Consider the following 20,648-nt stretch of genomic DNA (forward strand, 5'->3'; position numbering starts at 1 on the left):
TCCCGCCTAAGACGCGTTCCGGCTTCTGGGAAAATTTTCCGCAGCCTTCGCGCTCCCTCCTCACCATGTCAGTTGTTGCGCCGGCGCCGGCGGCCTTGAGCAATGAGCCACTTACATTTAGCACTCTCAGATCAACACGTTTCAACTAATGAAGATAGTTTCAAAAACAGTTCCCAAACGTATAGTGGTTCTAGTATGCGTGTGCAGCTTCAAAGTGAAAGTTCAGCCTTTTGGCCACAACAATTCTAGAATTGCTTTCGCTATACTTGGAGAAGCATTTTGAGGCTATGAAAAAGAAATCCCATGTTTCCCCCAATTCACTCACAAGTTTGCAAATTCTCCAGCCTGTGAATGCTTTGCGCTGTCCGATGCACACTCCATATACCCCATTTGCTATGCTTTCTGTCGCTTATATGCTTATCAATATAAATTCAGTGTTCTTAATTGTTCAGAATAAAATGGAAGTGACATAACCACAAGTAGTTAAAATAAAGCCTGCTGTGCAGTCTCAACAAGGCAGACTGGGGAGGGGTCAGACAATGCGCGAGCCTCGTCCACCTTTTTTATTTTCGCCAGCCTATCAGCAAGAGCTGTACGCAAGATCAGTTCGGGGTTTTAACCTTTCCCCTGATCTCGAGCACAAAGTTCTATACACGCTATCTCCGCTTATTATCAACGCATGAAGCTTAACAAAAATATTATTTTACAGCAGGCCAATTCCTAAAAGGCCACCGATTTTCACGTCATTTGGTCCGTCCGTTCACGTGTTTCAGTATACAAGTAAATGTACCAGACACACGGACGGGTAGTCTTCCCATGAAAGTGTTATATATATATATATATATATATATATATATATATATATATATATATATATATATATATATACTACACTCTCCGCATATAACGAAGAAGTTCTCATTATTTTTTTAGATTTCTGCCCTATGTACAACGAAATTAATTAGATCTTGTCCGAAGATTACTTGCACAGGGGGTCATAGTTTTGCAATTTTTCAAAGTGTATGTAATTGGAAGTTGTTTGGTGATTAAAAGATGGGCAAATAAATTTGTTGTAGTGCCACAACTTTTTTGCCGTGATTATACTTGTCCTTTCATTTCACACAACACTTTTTTGGCCTTTCCCACTCGATGCAGGTCCTTCTGTCGAGCTCGGAGAACCTGAGGAAGCCTTTGTTCTACACTTTCACCATACCGTGGTTGGGGCCGAGAAATATGCTTTATATGTAAGTCCCTCCCAAGAACGACGCCGTCCATGTTTTATGTTGACGAACCTTTCGAACAACTTGACTACCACATACATTGGCGCAAGGTTGCTTAAGTCTTAATATTTCCTATTACGCAACATGGTTACTTACAGTCTTAAATACCTACCTAAGTCTTAAATATTTCCTCTTACGCAATATTGTTACCTACTTTAAATGTGTTTTAAGTTTGGATATAGTGAGGGTGTAGCACTGGTTGTGCATTATTATCGTAGTGAGATAGCTTGTTACGAAGAATTGTTTGCATATTTTGTAGCATAGACAATCTACTATTTAACAGTACCTACGCCGCACTGTTGCATGGGTTATAGCTACAAGCACGAGCTCGCACATGCGATTATGCGTGAATGAGTGAACAATTTCCAGATCACAAATAATCAGTAAATAAGTTACTGAATTGGCACACATTTCTTATTCAGTTTCGCTCGTAATACTAGCAGGAATAGGAAAAAAATAAAAGGAAGGAAACATGACGATTATATTTATTCAGACGAATACTGTCGTCGGGCAGCAGAAATTCATTTAAAGCTTATATTGAAGAATATGTTCTCACACGTAATACTGCACACCTTTCACAGTCTCCTTTCGTTTAAGCGCCCCCTTGTCCACGAATGTTGGACATATTGTTATCGAAGGGGTCCGGCCAATACAAATCAGTTCTTTCAAATAAAAAACTTGTGAATTCGGCCCCTGATGTTCCTAAATTGTATACTTTAAGAACACTGGTACTAAAGCGGCTTTGCGAGCGTTATTCCCGCCTAGGTGGCTTCTGCTTGGCACACTACCCCATTTATTTATGTACCATAGCACGTGCACGGCTGCTAATCCTTCAGAGCAAGCATGCCAAGAATTTCTATAAAGTTTGCCCTGAGCACACGCCTTTTACATAGTCACATAATTTATTAACAATGATTTAACTTTAGAGGCACCACACAAACAGCAACAAACTTGAAACAGCACAGACTGACAAGCGACACAGTCTAGATCAGGGGTTCCCAAACTCGGTTCCGTGGAACCCAGCGGTTCCGCGTACGGTATATTAAGGTTCCTCAAGTGGCCATAACAAATCTGACCCCATCCCCCTTCAGTGGATTTGTTCATTAGACTACATTTAACAATTTGCACATTTAACAATGAAAACCGCCACAGCCGCACTTCAGTATTGTTCGCGAGAAATACCATCACGGCAGCGGCATTCAAGGCTATTTGGTGGATAAGCATATCAGCGGGCAAAATAAATGGGGAAAGGGCAGGGGGGGGGGGGGGGTCAGTCTTCTATTATATATCTGATAGTGTTAATTCAGCACAAAGATGAAGCGACGTGCTGTCTGTGCCCACGGGTTTGCTCATTCTGTGGCCTACGGTGTAAACCAACGTATGCCTACGACGGATGGCCATTCTGTCTATGATATGAAGAGGGACGTCAAGATGACGACCTAAAAAAAGAAATAGCGAGTAAAATCACGTATCACCATTGATACGAAATTCATGTGGAGTGCTTGAACAAGAGTGATGCTGTGAACTAAAATGCACCTCCACCTCACGAACCAAGTGACCAATTGTTGCATGAGCCAAAAACACATACACGCGCGCGCGCGCGCGTACGCACATATTTTTGTTTATATATAATCACTGGAGACACTTAGTTTTTGGTAAAAAAAAGCACGCACCTTAATGCTCATAAAGACACCACTAAGCTCTTGTTTTGCAAGCGCAGAACCAGCAACAGGCCACAGGCCATGGAAAGACCATACGACAAAGAAAAGCGACAGCAGACGACAGCCATCGTCGTGTTATAATTGGCTGAAGATGCGTCTTCTAAACCCCAGACTAACATCAGATCTAGGCGAAATGACGTCACTCATGTCTTTCAGTCACTTCGTGCGATGTTCTTTCTATAGTGTCCTGCTTACACTTTCTCGCACCTAAGAAACCCTTCATAGGCGTTTGTGAATCCCCCCCCCCCCCCCCCCGCGCAAGAATTTTCATCCAGCCGTCAACATTCTTCTAGTGTTGCGCGCCTGCTGCGCAGTTGCCAGGTCAACATGACGGCGCGCAAACGCCGACCACAGTGGCCTGGTATCGCGAAGTGAACAATGTGAAGCGTGCCCAACGCTAACCGTGGTCTCTAGAACGCGTCGTAAAAGCTAGATCAGCACTTACGTCGATCGAATTATGCTGCCTTGTGCGCCGGCCCGGCGGCGCACAGTTCGATCACTTCATTCATGCAGTGCGTTTGCACAAAGCTTCGACATTTGTATGTAGTTAGCGGTGTAAGTTCATATCCTATGAATTGTACTGAAGGACTGAACGAACTTCACATCAAGGCCATGGGGCTTGAAGCATACGGCTGACGTACCACTCAATAATTACTGCATTTATAGGTAACTTCCATATTTGCCTTCAGCCATAGCGCACGTATTCGCAACTTCTCAGGCTTCGACTCTGCCTAAGTGATAGTTCTGGCTTTACATGTTTTAATTAGCCGCAAGAGAAGTGGAAAAATACTTATAGAGACAACGGTCAGACAAGGAGACACAATCTCTCCAGTTATATTATTTGCATGCTTAGAAGTATTCAAACTATTAGACTGTGAATGATCAAGGGCAATGATCAACGGCGAATATCTCAACAACGTTCAGCTTGCCAATGAAATTGTCGTGTTCAACAACGCTGGGGACACATTGCAACAATTGATTGAGGACCTGAACCACGAAAGTGTCAGAGTAGGTTAACAAAGATAATGTTGAATAACCTGTCAAGCGAAGAATTCATGATCGGCAGTCAGGTCCTAGAGTAAACACAGAATAAGTTGGTCAATGACTCAAAGCAAACCCTGATCATGAGATGGAAATTTACAGAAGAATTAAAATGGGTCGGGGTGCATACGGCCGGCATTTCCAAATCGTGACCAGGAGCTCTCCGCTGTTGTTGAAAAGAAAAGTGTACAATCATTCCATTCAAGTCTTATCATATGGAGCAGAAACTTCGAGGTTAACCATGAATCTTGAAAATAAGTTAAGGACTGCTCAAACAAGCGATGGAACGAAAACTGTTATGCCTAAAGCTGAGAGAGAAAGGGAGTGGTGTGGATAAGAGAGCAAACGGGGGTAGTGGTAGTTGAAATTAAGAGGAAAAATAGGAGCTGGACCGGCCGCGTAATTTATAGGACAGATAATCGGTGACCCATTAGAAATGTAGATTGGGTTCTAGGAGAAAGGGGCGCTGTCGAGGATAGCGGAAAATTAGGTGGGGTGATGAAATCAGTAAATATGCAGGCATAACTTGAAATCAGCTAGCGCAGGTCAGGGGTAATTAGAGATCGCTGGGAGAGGCCTTCGTCCTGCAGACAGCACAGAAGTATCTTGATTACGTTTTCGAACATCCACAATTCGGTCTGAATTTCAATGGACTGTTGCTCTTGAGCCGCATTTCGCTTCGTACTGCGAGGCCGAACTCGCATATTTACAGAAGGGCGTCGGGCGCAGCTTGGATACCACCCAAGCGGTACATACCACACCACCTTTGCATCTTACTATATGTGCAGCGACTGCTCCGAAGAAAGTGCGTCAGTGGCGCAAGATCGACGATTTGAACCGATTCAATCCGAAACCAGCTAGAATGTTGAATCGCTGTGTGCTTCGAGTACCGTGTGTTGTGCAGTATTCTGACTTGCACTTAAGCGTGTGTTCTTATGAGTCTGGAAAATTTATGGCAACGTTCGCCCTGAGTATCGTGGGGATATTGACTGATTCCCCTTGACTTTTATGAGGTGCCACTTGGGCTATGACAGACAGTGTAGTTCAGGGCGCCAGGCCCTGACATCGCCTACCTACGATTTATTACCGGTCTTCAAAATTGATGTGTACGCCCCTTCGGGCATTCCGCCTCTGTTGGAATGCGGTCGCCTGAGCCTGCAATAAAAAACACTTGACCTGGTGCGAGGGATCATCATGTTTTATTAGCAGAGGAGAAGCTAAGAAGAAGCGATGAACGTTGATACGATGTCAAAGTGTGATAGGCAACGAAACTTGCAAGTGTGGATGTTATGTAGGGAAGTTTTCGGCCATAATTTCAGAGTGTGGATAGCCACAGGTTATTTCTGAATCTTTTTTAGGGCTCCTTTAATAGCTCTCCGTGCCCTCTACAGTGATCCTATGTGAAGGGAACGCGCGTTTCGTCGTCCATTGGAGCTTGACGACGTTGTCGACCAGCCCCTTAGACGGTACGGACTGGCTGATATTGGGAGCTGATATTGAGCCTATGCGCGGCATTAGAACCGCACCTGCAACCGTGTGCCACGCGACCACATACCATCCCGGTGAACTTAATTGTGCATTGTCCCTTACCTTGCCTTGAGGCCATATAAACTATATAGTAGGATCTTTTTTATTTCCGTAATTAGTACCGAAATAAAGACCTTTAGTAGCTTTGTAATATGGTGGAGGTGATGCATACAGGCGGGGTCGCTCTGCATACAGGCCGGCAATTGCTCCAACTGAACGTCTCTTTCTGCGCGAAATATGTCCCCATGTGTCCATCAGGCTGTATCTCGCAGAAATGTGAGCAGAATGCGTAACACTTTCCGTGCAATCCTTTTGACGGCAGTGCGGTGAACGGGCGAGCGCGGTTGAGCGTGTCGGTGCTGTAGCAGACGCCCGGAAACGGAAGCTGTCGAATAGGCGTGTGTTGTGATTTGCCGTAACAATACAGCTTCGAATACATATGCGTGATGTATGACCAAGCTATCAGTTGACCGCACTTCTTTCATTTCTTGTCGTTTATTCCGTGCTTTGCTTCCTCCTCGCCCTCAAACGACGCCGTTACTTAAATGTGAGGCCACTTCGGTTGCACCTTTATCTTAACGTGGAAACGTTTTGGCTAAGAAATAGCGTTCGAACAGCGCAGCTTAGTGAATTCCACCCGTGGAGAGTTTTTTGCAGGCATGGTCACTAGTCATGTGCCACAAGGTATGTGCCACCACTCTTAAATGACAAAAACATCCTTTAAGATTTCTCTGGTGCTAGGCGGTGCACTAGTGCGCTGTTGAGCTCGAGGTGACCGATTCGAATCCTTGCCACGCGCGGACTTCGCGGCGGCGCTGCTCGATGACGCAGCAAGTCCAGTGGGAAGCGCGAGAGAGGCGCCTGGCTGCATAGACGTTTAGGCGGTGGCAATATGGTGTGTAGCTACATTGCTCGTTGTATAGGTTCTACCGTTATTCTTTTTATTGCGATAGCAATTATATGGACACTTCAACCGGATTTCTGCCGTCGCCGTCGCCGTCGCTGTGAGGTTCCCTATAGATATAATCTTCGCCGTGTGCCGTATGCCCGAGCGAAAGCGTGCGGGGACGTGCGCTGTCACGGAGAGCGAACGCACTCAATCTCCCACGCGCAAGCAAGGAAGCGGGAAGCCAGCGCCGGAGGGAGCGGGGGGGGGGGGGGGGGGCGCACTTCCACTCTGCCAACAACCGCGCTCGTCGCTCGCTCGCACCGTCTCTTATCTCCACACGGCTCTGACCTTTATGCGCCGTGCATTCGCCGCTCAGTTTCCGTTGAAGCGATAGACCGCACGTACCTTCGCCGCTGCGGCGTATCCGCTTGCTGCCAGGGTTTTGACGGTCGTTGTCTGCAGTCATTCAGTGTGATCTATTCATGTTTGTTTGTGCGCGTGCACACCACGCTTGTTCATTCAGTTAGTAATAGTCGGGCCACATTTTCCAACGCACGCTACACATGCAATGCTGCCCCGATCGGCAGTACAGCGCTACAGGTGTGTCCCTTCGCACGCGCTGCCCACGGGAAGCGCTTCTCATCAACACCACCGTTTCACACGCGCCTTCTCGTGGTGATCGCGTCTCTCTTCATGTCGGTCTACTTACGCCGCAGCACACCTGCTTACTTAATCAGCTCATGTTTACTACAATTCATATTGCTACCAAAGCCACTCACCTTACTTCGTATGACATTGCTGTGTTGCTATCGCATTCATTGCTTCACCCTTAGGGCGAAACTGTGACATTTTTTTCCTTCTCTTCTGTTTCCATCGTGCCATCCACGACCAGATGGCATTCCAGCACACATTGTGTGCGACTGCCAGCATTACTCGACTGATACACATAATAAGGCTGGTGTACCAGTCGAAAGCTCCACTCATTGATACCATTTTGACATGAAATAAAAACGGTGGTAGAAACCACTATCCCAGTACACTTTCTTTTCTTTTTTTTTTCTTTCTTTGTGATCTTCTGTAGCAGCTTCCATGCTGCTATAGGCATGGAATAAAGAAAACATGGTGACATATTTCGGCTGTTCGTTGAATAGGCTTGACTTCTTACACCGACTTTAGATGCACCATGCATTGGGTGCATGTTAAAAAAATCAGATGGTCAACATTAATCGGCAGTCCTACAGCGTGCCTCGTAATCAGATCCTGGTTTTGGCACGTAAAATCCCAGAAATTTGTATTTTTATTACACTGGCTTCACGATGAGCATGCTTCGTCTTTCGGTCTTTCCTACGCAGCGCAGGCAACGTGTGGCGTTTCAAACGGAAGCTGCAGATGCCTGCATTTCACTCAAAGACTCTGGAGAAGTTCATGGACGTGGTAAACGAGCACGCAGACAGCATGGTTGAGCGCATGGAAGAAGCCAGCGTCAAGAAAGAGCTGGCTCCCATTCAAAATATTGTCAAACGGTGCAGTCTGGATCTCATTGGAGGTATGGCCCCGCGGCAGCGCTTTCGTAGAAAAAACAATACCTTGTATTACACTGTCGCGTGACAGTTGCTATGTGCTCCTATTGGGTAATTGAATGAACTGAGCGAATACGATCCTGTAAGTGTGGCAGGGAACGCCCTTCTCCATTGTCATTCGTCGTTATTTATTTATTTATTTATTTATTTAGTTATTTATTTATTTATTTATTTCAAAGTACCAAAGGGAGCATTGAGTAGGGGGGGGGGGCGGCGTCGAACAAATGACAGCATAAACTTGAACGGTATTGTGGCACAACACTGTCCTGAACCCGAAGAACGGAAGTGTTGCTTATAATTTGTTGAAGCCACAACAAGGCAAATGCATTCAAAATATGAACGTATCAATTTGCGATCGGAATAAGACGATTCCATTGACCCGATTTTTTTTCTCGTTTTCAACGACCCGGAGAAAACCGAAAATGAAGTATGTTTTCTTCATATGAACGTGTCACTGAGTGTGCAATGTACAATGAAAAGTCTAAGAAAAATTTGCGTCGCTTGCTTGTTTGTACAAAATCTCACAGAACAAAATCATAATAGAATGGTGCTGCGTGTCAGTACATGCTTCCTGCAAGCGAAGTATCACATTCATCCTTCGCGACTAAGTTCATGATGTGTATATTTTATTTTAAGGTTTTTTTATTGCGCACTTACGCGTTTTTATTGGGCAATGTGGGATGATTTATGGCACATCACTCGCGACACCATAGTAATAACGTATGGCGTGCCCTTGACGTTAAACTTTCCCTGTTATTCTTTTATATATGCGAGCTGTGCAAGTGCGGCTTTTACAAGTGGTTTAGGCTCCTTGGCGGGCATACTATGAGCAGGAGTTTATATTCGGAAAATGCGTACCTAACTAAAACGAATTCATTATTACTTTTACTTTGGTAGTTAGGGTGTGTACCTTTGTTTACGCCCGGTGTATACATTTCTGTTAAGAACTTCAAGACAGCTAGTTTCGCAAGGCAAGTTCATTTTGTTTGATTTTTTGACATGGCTCATATTTCAAGGTATACGCATCTCCAACGTTGCCGTTAAGTGCCGCTAGTTTCATATTCTGAAGCAAGTGGTCCCGATCAAGTGACAGGCATGCTCAGAAGAGTCGAGATATGGTCGAAATTTTCAAACAGAATGTAGTAGTCGTCACCATTTGACACTTCACGGTTCTAAAGGAATGTTGCACGAAAATCACGCAAACAGCTGAACCACAACAAGCCACTACAGAAGCGGCAGTTTGCTTTCTGAACGAAGCCATGCCAAATCATAGAAAATATCAATTTGATACCCATAATTCCCATAATTGTCGAACGACTGCAGCGTCACATTTTCCTCTAGTGTGGGCCGAGTGAGAAACTCTGTGCTGCTGAAGACAACAAGTGCTGCGGTTCCCCGAAGTCATAAGCAGATTAGGAACTCAAAATCGCCGACGCCTTGTCCCTTTCTCGGCGGCAGCGCACGGGATTAAAGACGCTGTTGATACGCGGCACGGTCGAGGTAACGGCGGCGTCCAAGCGGACCAGCCGTGGTAGCCCAGTCACTCGGACGTCGCACTGCTCAGCTGGCGTTCGCTGGCTCGGGCCCGTTCTAGCACGTTCTACAACTTTATCAAGAGAAGCTTTTCTTTAAAAACAAGTTGTGGGGTTTGACGTCCCGAAAGGGCATAGCGAATTATGAGGGACTAAGAGACCAGGACAGAAATTCGGGTTAGTTAAAATTAAATAGTGAGGTTTTGCGTGCCAAAATCACGATTTGATTATGAGGCACGCCATAGTGGGGGGCTCCGGAATAATGTCGACCACCTGGGGTTCTTTCACGTGTGCGGGTTTGTTGGCCTGACCTATAGTGGCAAACAGGGTAGTGTTAAAAAGTAAGCTTCATGTACGCGCCCTTGCCCTTTCAATGCTTCTCAGTTTCCCAACGTGATGAACGCCGTAGGGAAAGACTTTGGGTTAATATTCACCACATGGGGTTCTTCAACGCGTACCTTTTTAGCATGGCACCCGAACGTTCTTGCATTTCGCTCCCATAGAAATGACACCACCTTGGGCGGGAATAAAACCTGCGCCCTTGTGTTCCGTAGCACAACCCAATAGCTACATTAGGCAACCGCAGTGGGTTTTAAACTTAAAGAATCTCTGCGAAGTTGGTTAATTTACCTTGAGTAATTAAACAATAGGAGCAAACACACAAATCTCGTGACGGCAAAAAGCATTTTTTATTGCGATAGCAATTTATGGACACTCCAAAGCAGTTTTCTGCCGTCGGCGTCGCCGTCGCCGTCGCCGTGAGGTTCCGTATGACGTCAGTGGAGATGAAATCGTCGCCGCGCGCCGAACGCTCTATGTGCGAGTGAAAGGGCGCGAGGGACGCGCGCTTTCACGGGGAGTGAACGCACGGCGAAGAACAAACGCGCGTTCAGCGCCGTGCTCCCTTAAGGGCTGCAGAAGTAGGCGTCTCTTTCCTCCTTTACAATCACCATATATGTAGAACAAACGCGCCTTCTTCCGACGCGCGAAAGGCCGTGGCGGGGAGGGGAGGGGGAGGGAAGGGAGGCGACGTTTAGCTGCGGCATCAAGTGCCTATTTATATCAGAGGCTCCGGCAACAGTCACCAACGCCGTACGCATTTTGTGCGAACGCGGGCAAAACGCCGACGGCGTCGACAACAGTTCTGCGTGTTGCCGGTGCTGCTGCATGTCCAAGGTTATACACCTGATAAAGCTACTCTCATTACTCCGTATAGCTCTCTACAAATTTGCTATCGCAATTGATGCTTCGCCTTTCAGGTGAAACTGCGACAACTTTTTAGTCACGCCGTCCCTAAAGCACACCCAAATTATTTTTAAGCCCTGGCTAAAGCTGCAAGTGCGGACACTCTGCCCGTTGCTGAGCATATTAAGCTTTCTTAAAAAACGTGATGCCGTGAGGTATAATATTACTAAAATGTCCTGTAAGAGTGTATGCTGGCTTACGGTATCTCCAGCGACATCGATTTTAGTTGTTCTCGAAGTGACTTAATTTCTGAGCCTTTCTTTTTTTTTTTTCAGAAGTCCTCATGGGCGTGAACTTGAATACTCAGAAGAACCAGAACAGCCAGTACAGCGAATATATTTCTGGGTAAATTTTTACGTCCATCAAATTAGTTCACAAAGTACTGTTCACATCAAATTATTATCCCTCATTAACGTGTGTTCAGAGTCAAGAACGTCAAACGGAGCCGCAGCTTTCAAATATTTTTGATTGAGAAACATGAGCAAACCCGAGTGTACACTGAACGATTGGCCGTTCTGTCACGCTGGTCAAATGCAAAGGTGTAACATCGCGTCCTGAGGAGAAAAAAAGGTATGTCTCTCACTATAACGGCTATGATAAATGATTGTGCACTGGTTAAAATCAAATAACATTATAGTTTTACGTGCCGAAACCACGATCTAATTATGAGGGAAACCGAAGTGTGAGACTCCGGAATAATTTGGACCACCTGGGGTTCTTTAACGAGCACCAAAATATAAGTACACGGGTGTTTTCGCATTTCGCCCGCATCTAAATGCCGCCACCGTGACCGGGATTCGATCCCGCGACCTCGCGTTTAGCAGTCCATCACCATAGCCACGACGCAACCACAGCGGGTGTGTGCGTTGGTCATGGACCCTGTGCGAAAGCATAATGCTTTAGGTTGTAAGTGCAAAGTGCATGAGCTAAAGAAAACAAAAAACAACAAGTAAGCGTTCAAGGAGGCTGTGCACCGCCTCTCGCAGACGCAGCTATCCCACTTTAAACATTGTAAACGTCCCCCCTGAGGCGCATGATGCAGAGCATGTTGTGCACGGCCAGTCAAGGAGTAATCGTGCTTCTTTCTTTCCTTCTTTCTTTCTTTCTATTTTCTTGTTTGCACATCAGTCGATCAACCTGGTGAACTCTAACTTTATAGAAAACGTGCTAATGCTGGACTTCTTATTGAGCGATGGCATAACCCACATCATGACCTCATAGCAAACCCGGGATACCAGCAATAAATTGAAATCAAGAATGATGGAACCGCGCAATAGGACACTCACCCGTAATTCCTGAATGCTGTAGTCTCAAAAGAGCACGAACAGTCCCACACTTCCTGCACGAATAGACAACCGTGAAATGGCACAACCATGACGCCAGTTAAGGAGATCCTCTAATGAAGACTAATAAAGCAGGGTTAATTATATACCTATATCAAGGGCAATAAGAATTTTCGCAAAAAATTTTGTCACGACATGGTCAATCGTAACATATACAGTCTGTGCTTTTTTTTACTTCGCATACTGAAAACATAATCACTCTAATTACGTGGCGACAAATGAATTATCTGCTCAAGGAGACACCATTTGCAAGAAAGACGGAAGCAATTCATTCACTAAATGAACTAATTACTTCAATTGCCATCTTAATCGCCAGCTTTACGGCACATGCTTTTTTGTTATTGAAAATTTGAAGAGAATCGTGATAAAAGCCTTGTTCTGTGCTCCTAAATTTCAAAATGACCACGTAGACCGAAATAACTGCCGCCAAATTATGCATTTCATTTACCTAATTACGCGGGCAGCATCGCAAAGCGTGCACCACGATGCGAACCCCAAGTGATGTAGTGGGTCGGCCCAAAATAAAGCTTCGGCACAACGCGCGAGAACGCGATCTCTCTCGCCCCTAGGTGCCGCAGTGACCACGCATCAAGTCGAGGTTTGCACAGAGCGCCAAACAGATTCAGGTCGTGGGAAGAATCCAAGCGCGACGGCAGCTTCATTTCAGCCACACGTTTACGTTACCGAGATATTGCTTGTGGTGTTCGTTGGGCTGCGCTCGGGGAGCTGCGTGCGTAATCAGATAAATTGAACGAATAATTTGACACCAGTTATATTTGTTTACATGACTACTTTGAAGAGTAAAATAATGACACTAGGCTTTTATGGCGATCCTCTTCAACACTCCAGTGTAGACATGCATCGTAAAGTTTGTAATTAAGAAGTTTTTTATGTTTAATTAGTTATTATTGAATGCATTGCTTTAACCTATCTTGCAAAGGAAGTCTGCCTGAGCAGTTCATTCATCGCTGGTCATGTAATTAAGTTAATTTTGTAGGATGTTTTGAAAGAAAAAAGTGTTCGAAGGAATCAAAAAACCACGCACTGTTTATGAACGTAGGTGTTTATGCAAGAAAGAAATAAAGTTACTACTTCTACTACAAGGATGAAATTGCGTGCCGAAGCTGTGCGCACTATCAATGCGGAGTGCGCAGGGGCATTATCGTACGAAAGAATGCACTTTTTTGAGAAACACCGGCCTCAATGACCCCTTGTAGCACTGCTATGCGTTCCGCTGTGTACGTGAAGTGCTCATTCTCTCTTTCTCTGCCTCTTTTGATCTTGCTATTACCCCTTTTCCTTACCTCCAGCAAACAGAACGCACGTCTGGTTGACCTCCCTGCTTTTCCTACTTTTGCTTTCTCTCGCTCTCTCTCCCCCAGCGCACACGATCTCTCTGACGCTTCACAACCTGCACGTATCAAGCTGTATTGACAGTTTGACCATCATGTACAAATTCAAGGTGAACAATTCTATGACAGCTACTACTACTGTTAGATTCCTGGCAAATATATAAGGCTTCTGTAAAGCTGCACGCGTACACACACAAAGCCACAGAGTGAATTGAAACCTTATTTTTGTGTTCTATATTAGTAGTTTCGAAATAGTTCAGTCAATGTTTGCGGTAATGTCTCACCACCTTGTGTTATAATTTAGGCATGTCGCATATGGGTAGCACGATGATGACCATTATGGCCATTATGGCATTCGCCAAGGGTCATGTGTTGCTTGAGCGTTTCCTGCGCCTTGGCTTTGAAGATTGCTTTCTGAGCAATAAGCAAACTAGCATTGAAATACACGGCGATGTTTTTTGCTTAAAAATGAAGTTTCAGCATATACATGACTTGTTGTAATCATATAGAATGATTTCAAGGGCACGACACATGAGGTCGCGCATTAGTTAGTGGTTGTAATGAGCTAATGGTCAACAGCCGCAATGGCTGTGTGGAATACTCGCTCACCGACGGAAAGTATGTAGAAGTAGAGAACAGGGAAGTATATACATTTTTTTAATAGGAACGTTTGTGGGAAAAGGGTGAACAAATTTAAATTGTAAAAGAAGCAGCAGGATTAAAGGTGGAAGTCCTTGGCACCCTTGTGTCGGTTTTATATCTGCTCAATATTCATGAACCTTCCTTAAAAGTGACTTAAGCACCGCACCTACCAAATAAAGAACATTAAAGTTGTGTGTTCTTCTGTATCGTCATTGTAAGATGCCTATCTAGCACTACTTTCCTTCCCCGTTATTGGCCTAACCTGTCGTCTTCGTTTACTCAGGGTGACGTTTCTCATGGCAGTCCGAGCCTTCCGACCATGGATGTGGCTTAACACCATCTACAACATCTCCATGGAAGGAATGTGGTTTCGAAAAATGATAAGTGGCATCAACGAATTCAATCTAAAGGTAAATTGCATAATGAACATTTCAGATTGGGAAGGATGTACTAAGGCCTCTGTTCAAACACTAATAAGACAGCCTGATGCAAGAGGACAAGTTGATAATTTAATCAAGTGTCAATATTCAATTTGTCATCCTGCACTGGAGAAGGGGAACGTATTATAAACATGTGATAAAAAGAGGCGGACAAGAGAGGAAGCAATTTCAAGTTAATACAAGCTTTCCAGCGACATCACGTGTCAATTTTTGGTGGAGTCATTCTTAACCGGCGGATTTTCAATTCATGTGAAGCATGTCATTTGGCACTGTTGCTATATGGACGGAGTTCTCAACTTAGCTTTGCACTTCAGACACGATGTCGATAGCTCTGCATCGTCCTTTCTCTCTATCCTTTTCTTGTGTCTCGTCTTACTTTTGCGGCTGCTACAAATTTTCGCACTTGACTAATGTCCGAGACGGCCATGTTGCTTCAAATAAATGTTTTATTTTAAGCTTGTATTTTTACTGTAGACATTTAAGGTGAAGTTTTAGCTCGGGACCAACTCTGATTACATTATTCAAATGCATGTACAACGCAGAAATGCTTTTGTGTAACAACCGCTTGACCGATTTGAATATAATTTCTTGCATTTAAGAGAGAAAGTGAAATTCTACATGAAACTCTAGGAAGCTGACATGGGAATTAGGGCATAAAATTTGTCACAATTATTACCAAAAATTGGTTAGTTATAAAATAGAAGCACGGAGCACTACAAATCCATAGCTCTGCACCAAAAAAAGATGTCAACTGCATCTGTTACAGAATCCCAAGCAAACAAATGTGATACAGGAATAGATAGCTTGCACGAAATCCTTACAATGCTTACGATGCTTTTGCGAAATTCGTACTTACAAGGAGAGTTTCCTGTTGGGCTAGTGGGTATGTGATGTTAGGAAAGACAACAGCGAAATAACGGGACAAGCAAGAGAGACCAACACAACGGTGACTTGCAACTGAAGATTTACTTCGTGCGGTGCAATATATACTCACGGAAAGGACGGGAATACAGGGCAGGGAAGGCGAATAACAACCAAAACAAACAGGTGGAAGGGGAAGCGAACGTGAATGGTAGACGAGCCGCGATGGCCACACGTACCTACCAATTAGTGGTTTATTTCAGAGCAATGTATAATGCATCAATGTTGTCCGCTTTAGATGTATTATTAGGTGCAGTTCACAGAATCGTGATATCGCTTTTTATTGCGGAGTTACAGAGTTTTAAACATGATACTTGAGTTCATATTTTAATTTTTTTCTAAAAAAGCCTAATACCATGAATTTAAAAAATTCTCTTCCTACAGTAACTAGACTTTAACTGTGCCTTTTAAATGCGAGAAACCTAATGAAAATTGGCACAGCCGTTACCCAGAAAGGCGATTTCTCTGTCCACATGTTCTTAGAAGCTCTTAAATTAAAGCTTCATTCTAATGCATTGTTTCTCAAAGCGAAACAAATTGCGCTAGGGCAACTTTGCCCTTACTAGATGACGGCCAGTTTTCAGTACGCCGTTTTCCTCCAGTGTGCACAAGGGGGTTTAGAAAGAAAGTGACAGCAGCCCCAGTGCACTGGACACGCTGAAAAAGACGAAACACAGACATTAACAAAAACAATGACCAGGGCGATTGCTGCCCATCGCAAGTCGCTATCATGCTGGCGAGTTACACCGAAGAAGGACTTGTTCTGCGGTGTCATGCGTCGACATGATGGTGACTTGACACCTCCAGGCACCATTTTTTTCTTTTGCTTCAGATCATGAGCGAACGAAAGAAGACATTCCACCTGTACAGAAACCAGGGAGACCTCAGCGGAAGCGAAGACGAGGAGGTCAAGGACAATCGAGGGCTTCAGCCCGAGAGACGTATGGCAGTCATCGATATCATGCTCGACAAACACTTCAAGGACCCGAGCTATACGATGCACGAGATACGCAAGGACCTTGACTTGCTTTTGTTCGCGGTGAGCTTTAGGGTCAGTCCTTCCTAAGCAGCTGCTTGGCTGCACGTTATGGGCTCATTCATAAACGGACAATCGATAGCCCTTAAACATGTGTAGTAGGTTCCTCTTGGAACGGTTGATCGTCTTGCAACTATGACTTTTGCTTATAAACGCCACATGTTCTCTGAGAAAGATCTTAGAGAAAAATATTTTTATCTGAACAGGTTGTCGCTGATTCAGCTAAGAAATTTATGAGGCATTTGTTTTCAGTGTTCTCGTGCGTAGCCTTAAGTTCGCTTTTAACAGATAGCAAAGAGCTACACTTTTTATGTGGGCCGGCCTCTTTCATGTACTCAAACCTAAGCTCATATTCAAAACCTAAAATTATATTTACAAAATTTTAAACTGTAAGTACCGTCCACAATAGATCATCCCCAAGGCAATCAATCCATAGTCGCGACTGTGTGCTTAAAGCCGGCCACTAATAAACACTCTTAAGTAAAATAAGCTTTCTCGATACAGGTCTTGATTACAGCAGGTGCAGCGTATGTTGTTAGATGGATTTAGCTTAACGTATTTAATCGCCTTGCGTCCGCAAAGCACTGGCGTATCAAAAGTGTCCATGCGTATAACCTCACCTCAACGATTGGCGCTGAAGTGTGCACGCGCGTATCTCTTGATTGCGTGTGGGCTTTGCGGGTTCTTGTAGTGCGCTCTCGCGAGATCGCATCGCTGGCAAAATTATCAGGTGTTTTGCGATATGGTGGCCGTTATGGTGAGCGATGCGAGTGGCTGCTGTGCGCGGCTACATTTTCAGTCGCGCTAAACACGGCTCCATAGGAAAACCTATAAAATAAGTTGTGGCTCTGTTCCACGTTGTTCTGGCGGTAAATATCTTCCAAGATGCCTCGCGGTGACATCACATTGCCGTCACTTTGCTAATGACGACCGAGAAAATCGGTGATGGCCCGGACAGCAGGCAAGCGCTGCGTCTTGCTGCTTCGCATATGATAGAGATGTTTTTTTTCGGATGAGCACACTAGTCTCAGAACATAAATTTCATTTCTTATGACTCGTGGTGTGCCCGGACATGCTATTAGAAATAACCAACATTCAGAGTTTCTGCCGGCGTCAGCTGGCGTTCTGTCACTCGGCGCTCACATGGGGACAGGCAAAACGTGGGAATGTGAAGGACTGAACAAGATCTCGGCGGCGTTCTGTTGGCTTCGACGCGTAGCGAGGCGACGCCAGTAGAAACGCTGAATGTGGTTCGGTCTTTATGGGATCAGCACGGGGGCGTAATTCCTCCAGCAGATCAGAACAGAGCCAAAGTATGAAGAGCAGTATCACCTGCTGCAGAATTTCCTTCACTTAGAGCGGAAATTCAACTATACATAAGGCTCCTCATCAAGAACGAAAGCTAAACAGTTGAAGAAAATTTGTGCTGGTCCGTGGATTCAAACCAGTAACCAATGCCTCTCCAGTGCGGTCGCTCTACCACCTGAGTTACCCGGTAGGATAGCAGGTCGCAGAGAGAGGGCGAATTCATCGACAATTCGAAGCAGAGGGACACTGAGAGACCCGTGTGGGAAACCCGTATGTGTTTCCTATGTAGCTTTGTGCTGCGGTCAGGTGGATGACAATTTTTTTTCCTTTCAGTGTCTCTTAATGTTCATGTCTATACACAGGGGCATGACACTACATCTATTGCTATGGCCTGGACGCTGTATCTCTTGGGGCTGCATCCGGAACTCCAGAGGAAAGTCCAGGAAGAATTGGATGCCATATTTATGGACGACTTTACCCGAGATGTAACGAGAGACGACACAGACCGCATGGTGTTCCTCGAGGCATGCTTCAAGGTATAATGCAAGGAGACCTTCATGCCCAACGTCAACAGGAGTGAAAATCCGCAGGAACACTCAGTCATGTTCGTTGGATGCAGGGTGTGATGCCGAGTCATGAGCAATGCATGAACAAGAGCATATTTCAGAACTACAGATATTACTTCGGTGAAGCTACTTTAACGTGCAGTTTATTAGGTACAGGAATAGGATGTTGCATATTACTGGAAGAACTTAGTTATCAACAGACTATTCCCCAAGCCTAAGTTAATCAGCCCGCAAAAAGTATTCACTGCCACTCTCACTTTGTACAAATAGCTACAAGTACGATAAAAATTAAACGACTTAACCAACACCCGCTTTATTTCCACCTGCGGCACAACATCTATCTATCGTCTTCTTTCACATTGTCTTCTACTCCGACCCATAGCGAGATAAAGAATAGTAAATTAGTGGGTTAGTTGGCACTACATTTTGTGCAAAGGCTAATGTGCTACAGAAAAAGCGGAAAACATGAACGTCTTGTTCGTGTTCTCTGCTTCTTTTGTGGTACCACTTTAACGCTCCCCTTTTGCGCGAAATAGCGCGATAAGTTTCTACTGGTCCTAGAGATTTTAAATTTATGGTGCATTTATAACACAGACAATTACATGACAGCAGAACGTTTACAGGAGGAAGTCCCATGGAATGACTCTCAGCATCAGCAACGTTTTAAAACTGCTATGGAATGCAGCGTTAAGCTTGTTTCAAGCATACATTTCGCCCACTTCATCGCTGTCGGGACATTTCATCTATCACCAACATACACTGAGTGCTTTGCAGTTATAATTTTCAAATGCATGCTAGCGCTCATGAGCTCATGGTTCAATCGTTCGATAGAGCACCGGCCTCAAGATCAAGAATTGTGTGTTAGATGTATTGCTTGATAACTGATACAAATTTATCATTAGCGGGACATCATAGTGGCGGACCTCTACTTGGCTATATGCTAGGGGATAAATGATGTAACCATTGGACCCGTAGAGTGACGGCTCCTTCGGAACAATAGCAGCCAATTTGACGTAGCATCAAAAGAAGGGGATAGGAAATGTGTAGTTACGGCATAGCATAGCACTGCGGGCCACTCATGGTAATAAAATTGGTGAGGAAGATGTGTGCAGTAATCAAACTTTTGCAAAGCACTGTAGAAATTTATACGCAAGGAGGCGAACCTGTCGACGTGAAAACCGTTTTGCATGGTACCGAAGATTACAGTGTGCCTCTACTGCTTTACCATGGCGCATGACATAATGTCGGAGGCCATCGTTTTGTCGTACTGTTGGGCCCTGTATCCTCAAACTATAGTGGCACGCGCTTCTCTTGAGCTGGAATGCACAGAAAGGGCTGGGTTCGTTGAAATGCATTTATATTACATATTGAAAGTCAGGTATGGTCAAAACCCCAATTTGATAGCTCACCCGTTAATGTAACTTTATCAAGGCCGAGAACGATACGCGACAACAGGCGCCAGAAACAATCGGTGATGGAATTTTCAGTGTGGTCTGGACATAATTTGTTCTGGGTATGAACAGTGAGTGCCTCTATAGTGGCTCCGGACTGTAAACATATGCCCAAATGTCATCTATTGCAGATATTGTCACGTTGTAGTTACATTGAAAAGTCTACACTGCCAAAGGCGTGAGTTAACGGTGAAACTTATTATTGGGCACGGTATAATCTCACAGATCGTAAGCGGCAAGTTGCTTGCGGAAAATTTATTTTAATCGCCGAGTTCGCACGTAAAGCATACAGTGGTACCAGATTTTGTCGCAAAATTTTAAGCCTAATCAGAATCAGAATCAGTTTATTCAATACAAAAAACGGGGTTAATTACATGGTAAGTATATACAGAAGGAGGTCCCGTAGTTAAAAACTGAAATGCTTGCTAAGTTATTGCTAAGTTGTTAGCGATTTCGGCAATCGTCAAACTCTGCTGAGAAGAACACTATTTGCGCAAAAGGTACCTCACGATGTGGATGATGCCGAGACTCTATAATATATTTTAGGACCTCTATCTCTCGTATCTTTATGAAACATGCCACTGAAGTACATTATCACATTTACTGAATGCTAGTCTTAGCATAGTCCCATTATGTAGCGAAGGTTTCGACATAAACCCGTCTGCGCCAAAGAACCAAGCACTCGAGCAGCAGCTAAGGTTGACAATTGTGAGTACTCGCTGGGTCGGTTCTGACGCTGGGTCGAGTCCGACACTGCTTTTCTATTTGCGCGCT

The 20,648-nt window shown here is 44.7% G+C and overlaps 1 protein-coding gene across 7 annotated transcripts in view; it reads left to right on the top strand.

Annotated features, from left to right (window-relative positions):
• The window catches only part of LOC119437021 (cytochrome P450 4C1-like), a 212,154-nt gene that overhangs the window by 59,977 nt on the left and 131,529 nt on the right, over positions 1-20,648 (top strand). For 4 of the 7 annotated variants that reach the window (XM_049660223.1, XM_049660228.1, XM_049660227.1 and 1 more), the window contains exons 3-8: positions 1,156-1,244; positions 7,811-8,004; positions 11,091-11,160; positions 14,436-14,562; positions 16,346-16,552; positions 18,220-18,393. In XM_049660223.1, the coding sequence (XP_049516180.1) occupies positions 1,156-1,244; positions 7,811-8,004; positions 11,091-11,160; positions 14,436-14,562; positions 16,346-16,552; positions 18,220-18,393 (861 nt within the window). The remainder of the gene's footprint in view (positions 1-1,155; positions 1,245-7,810; positions 8,005-11,090; positions 11,161-14,435; positions 14,563-16,345; positions 16,553-18,219; positions 18,394-20,648) is intronic. The other 3 variants (XM_049660226.1, XM_049660224.1, XM_049660225.1) reach the window with 3 other exon arrangements.

Source organism: Dermacentor silvarum, chromosome 1 (assembly GCF_013339745.2).
Source record: "Dermacentor silvarum isolate Dsil-2018 chromosome 1, BIME_Dsil_1.4, whole genome shotgun sequence".
Lineage (NCBI taxonomy): Eukaryota > Metazoa > Arthropoda > Arachnida > Ixodida > Ixodidae > Dermacentor > Dermacentor silvarum.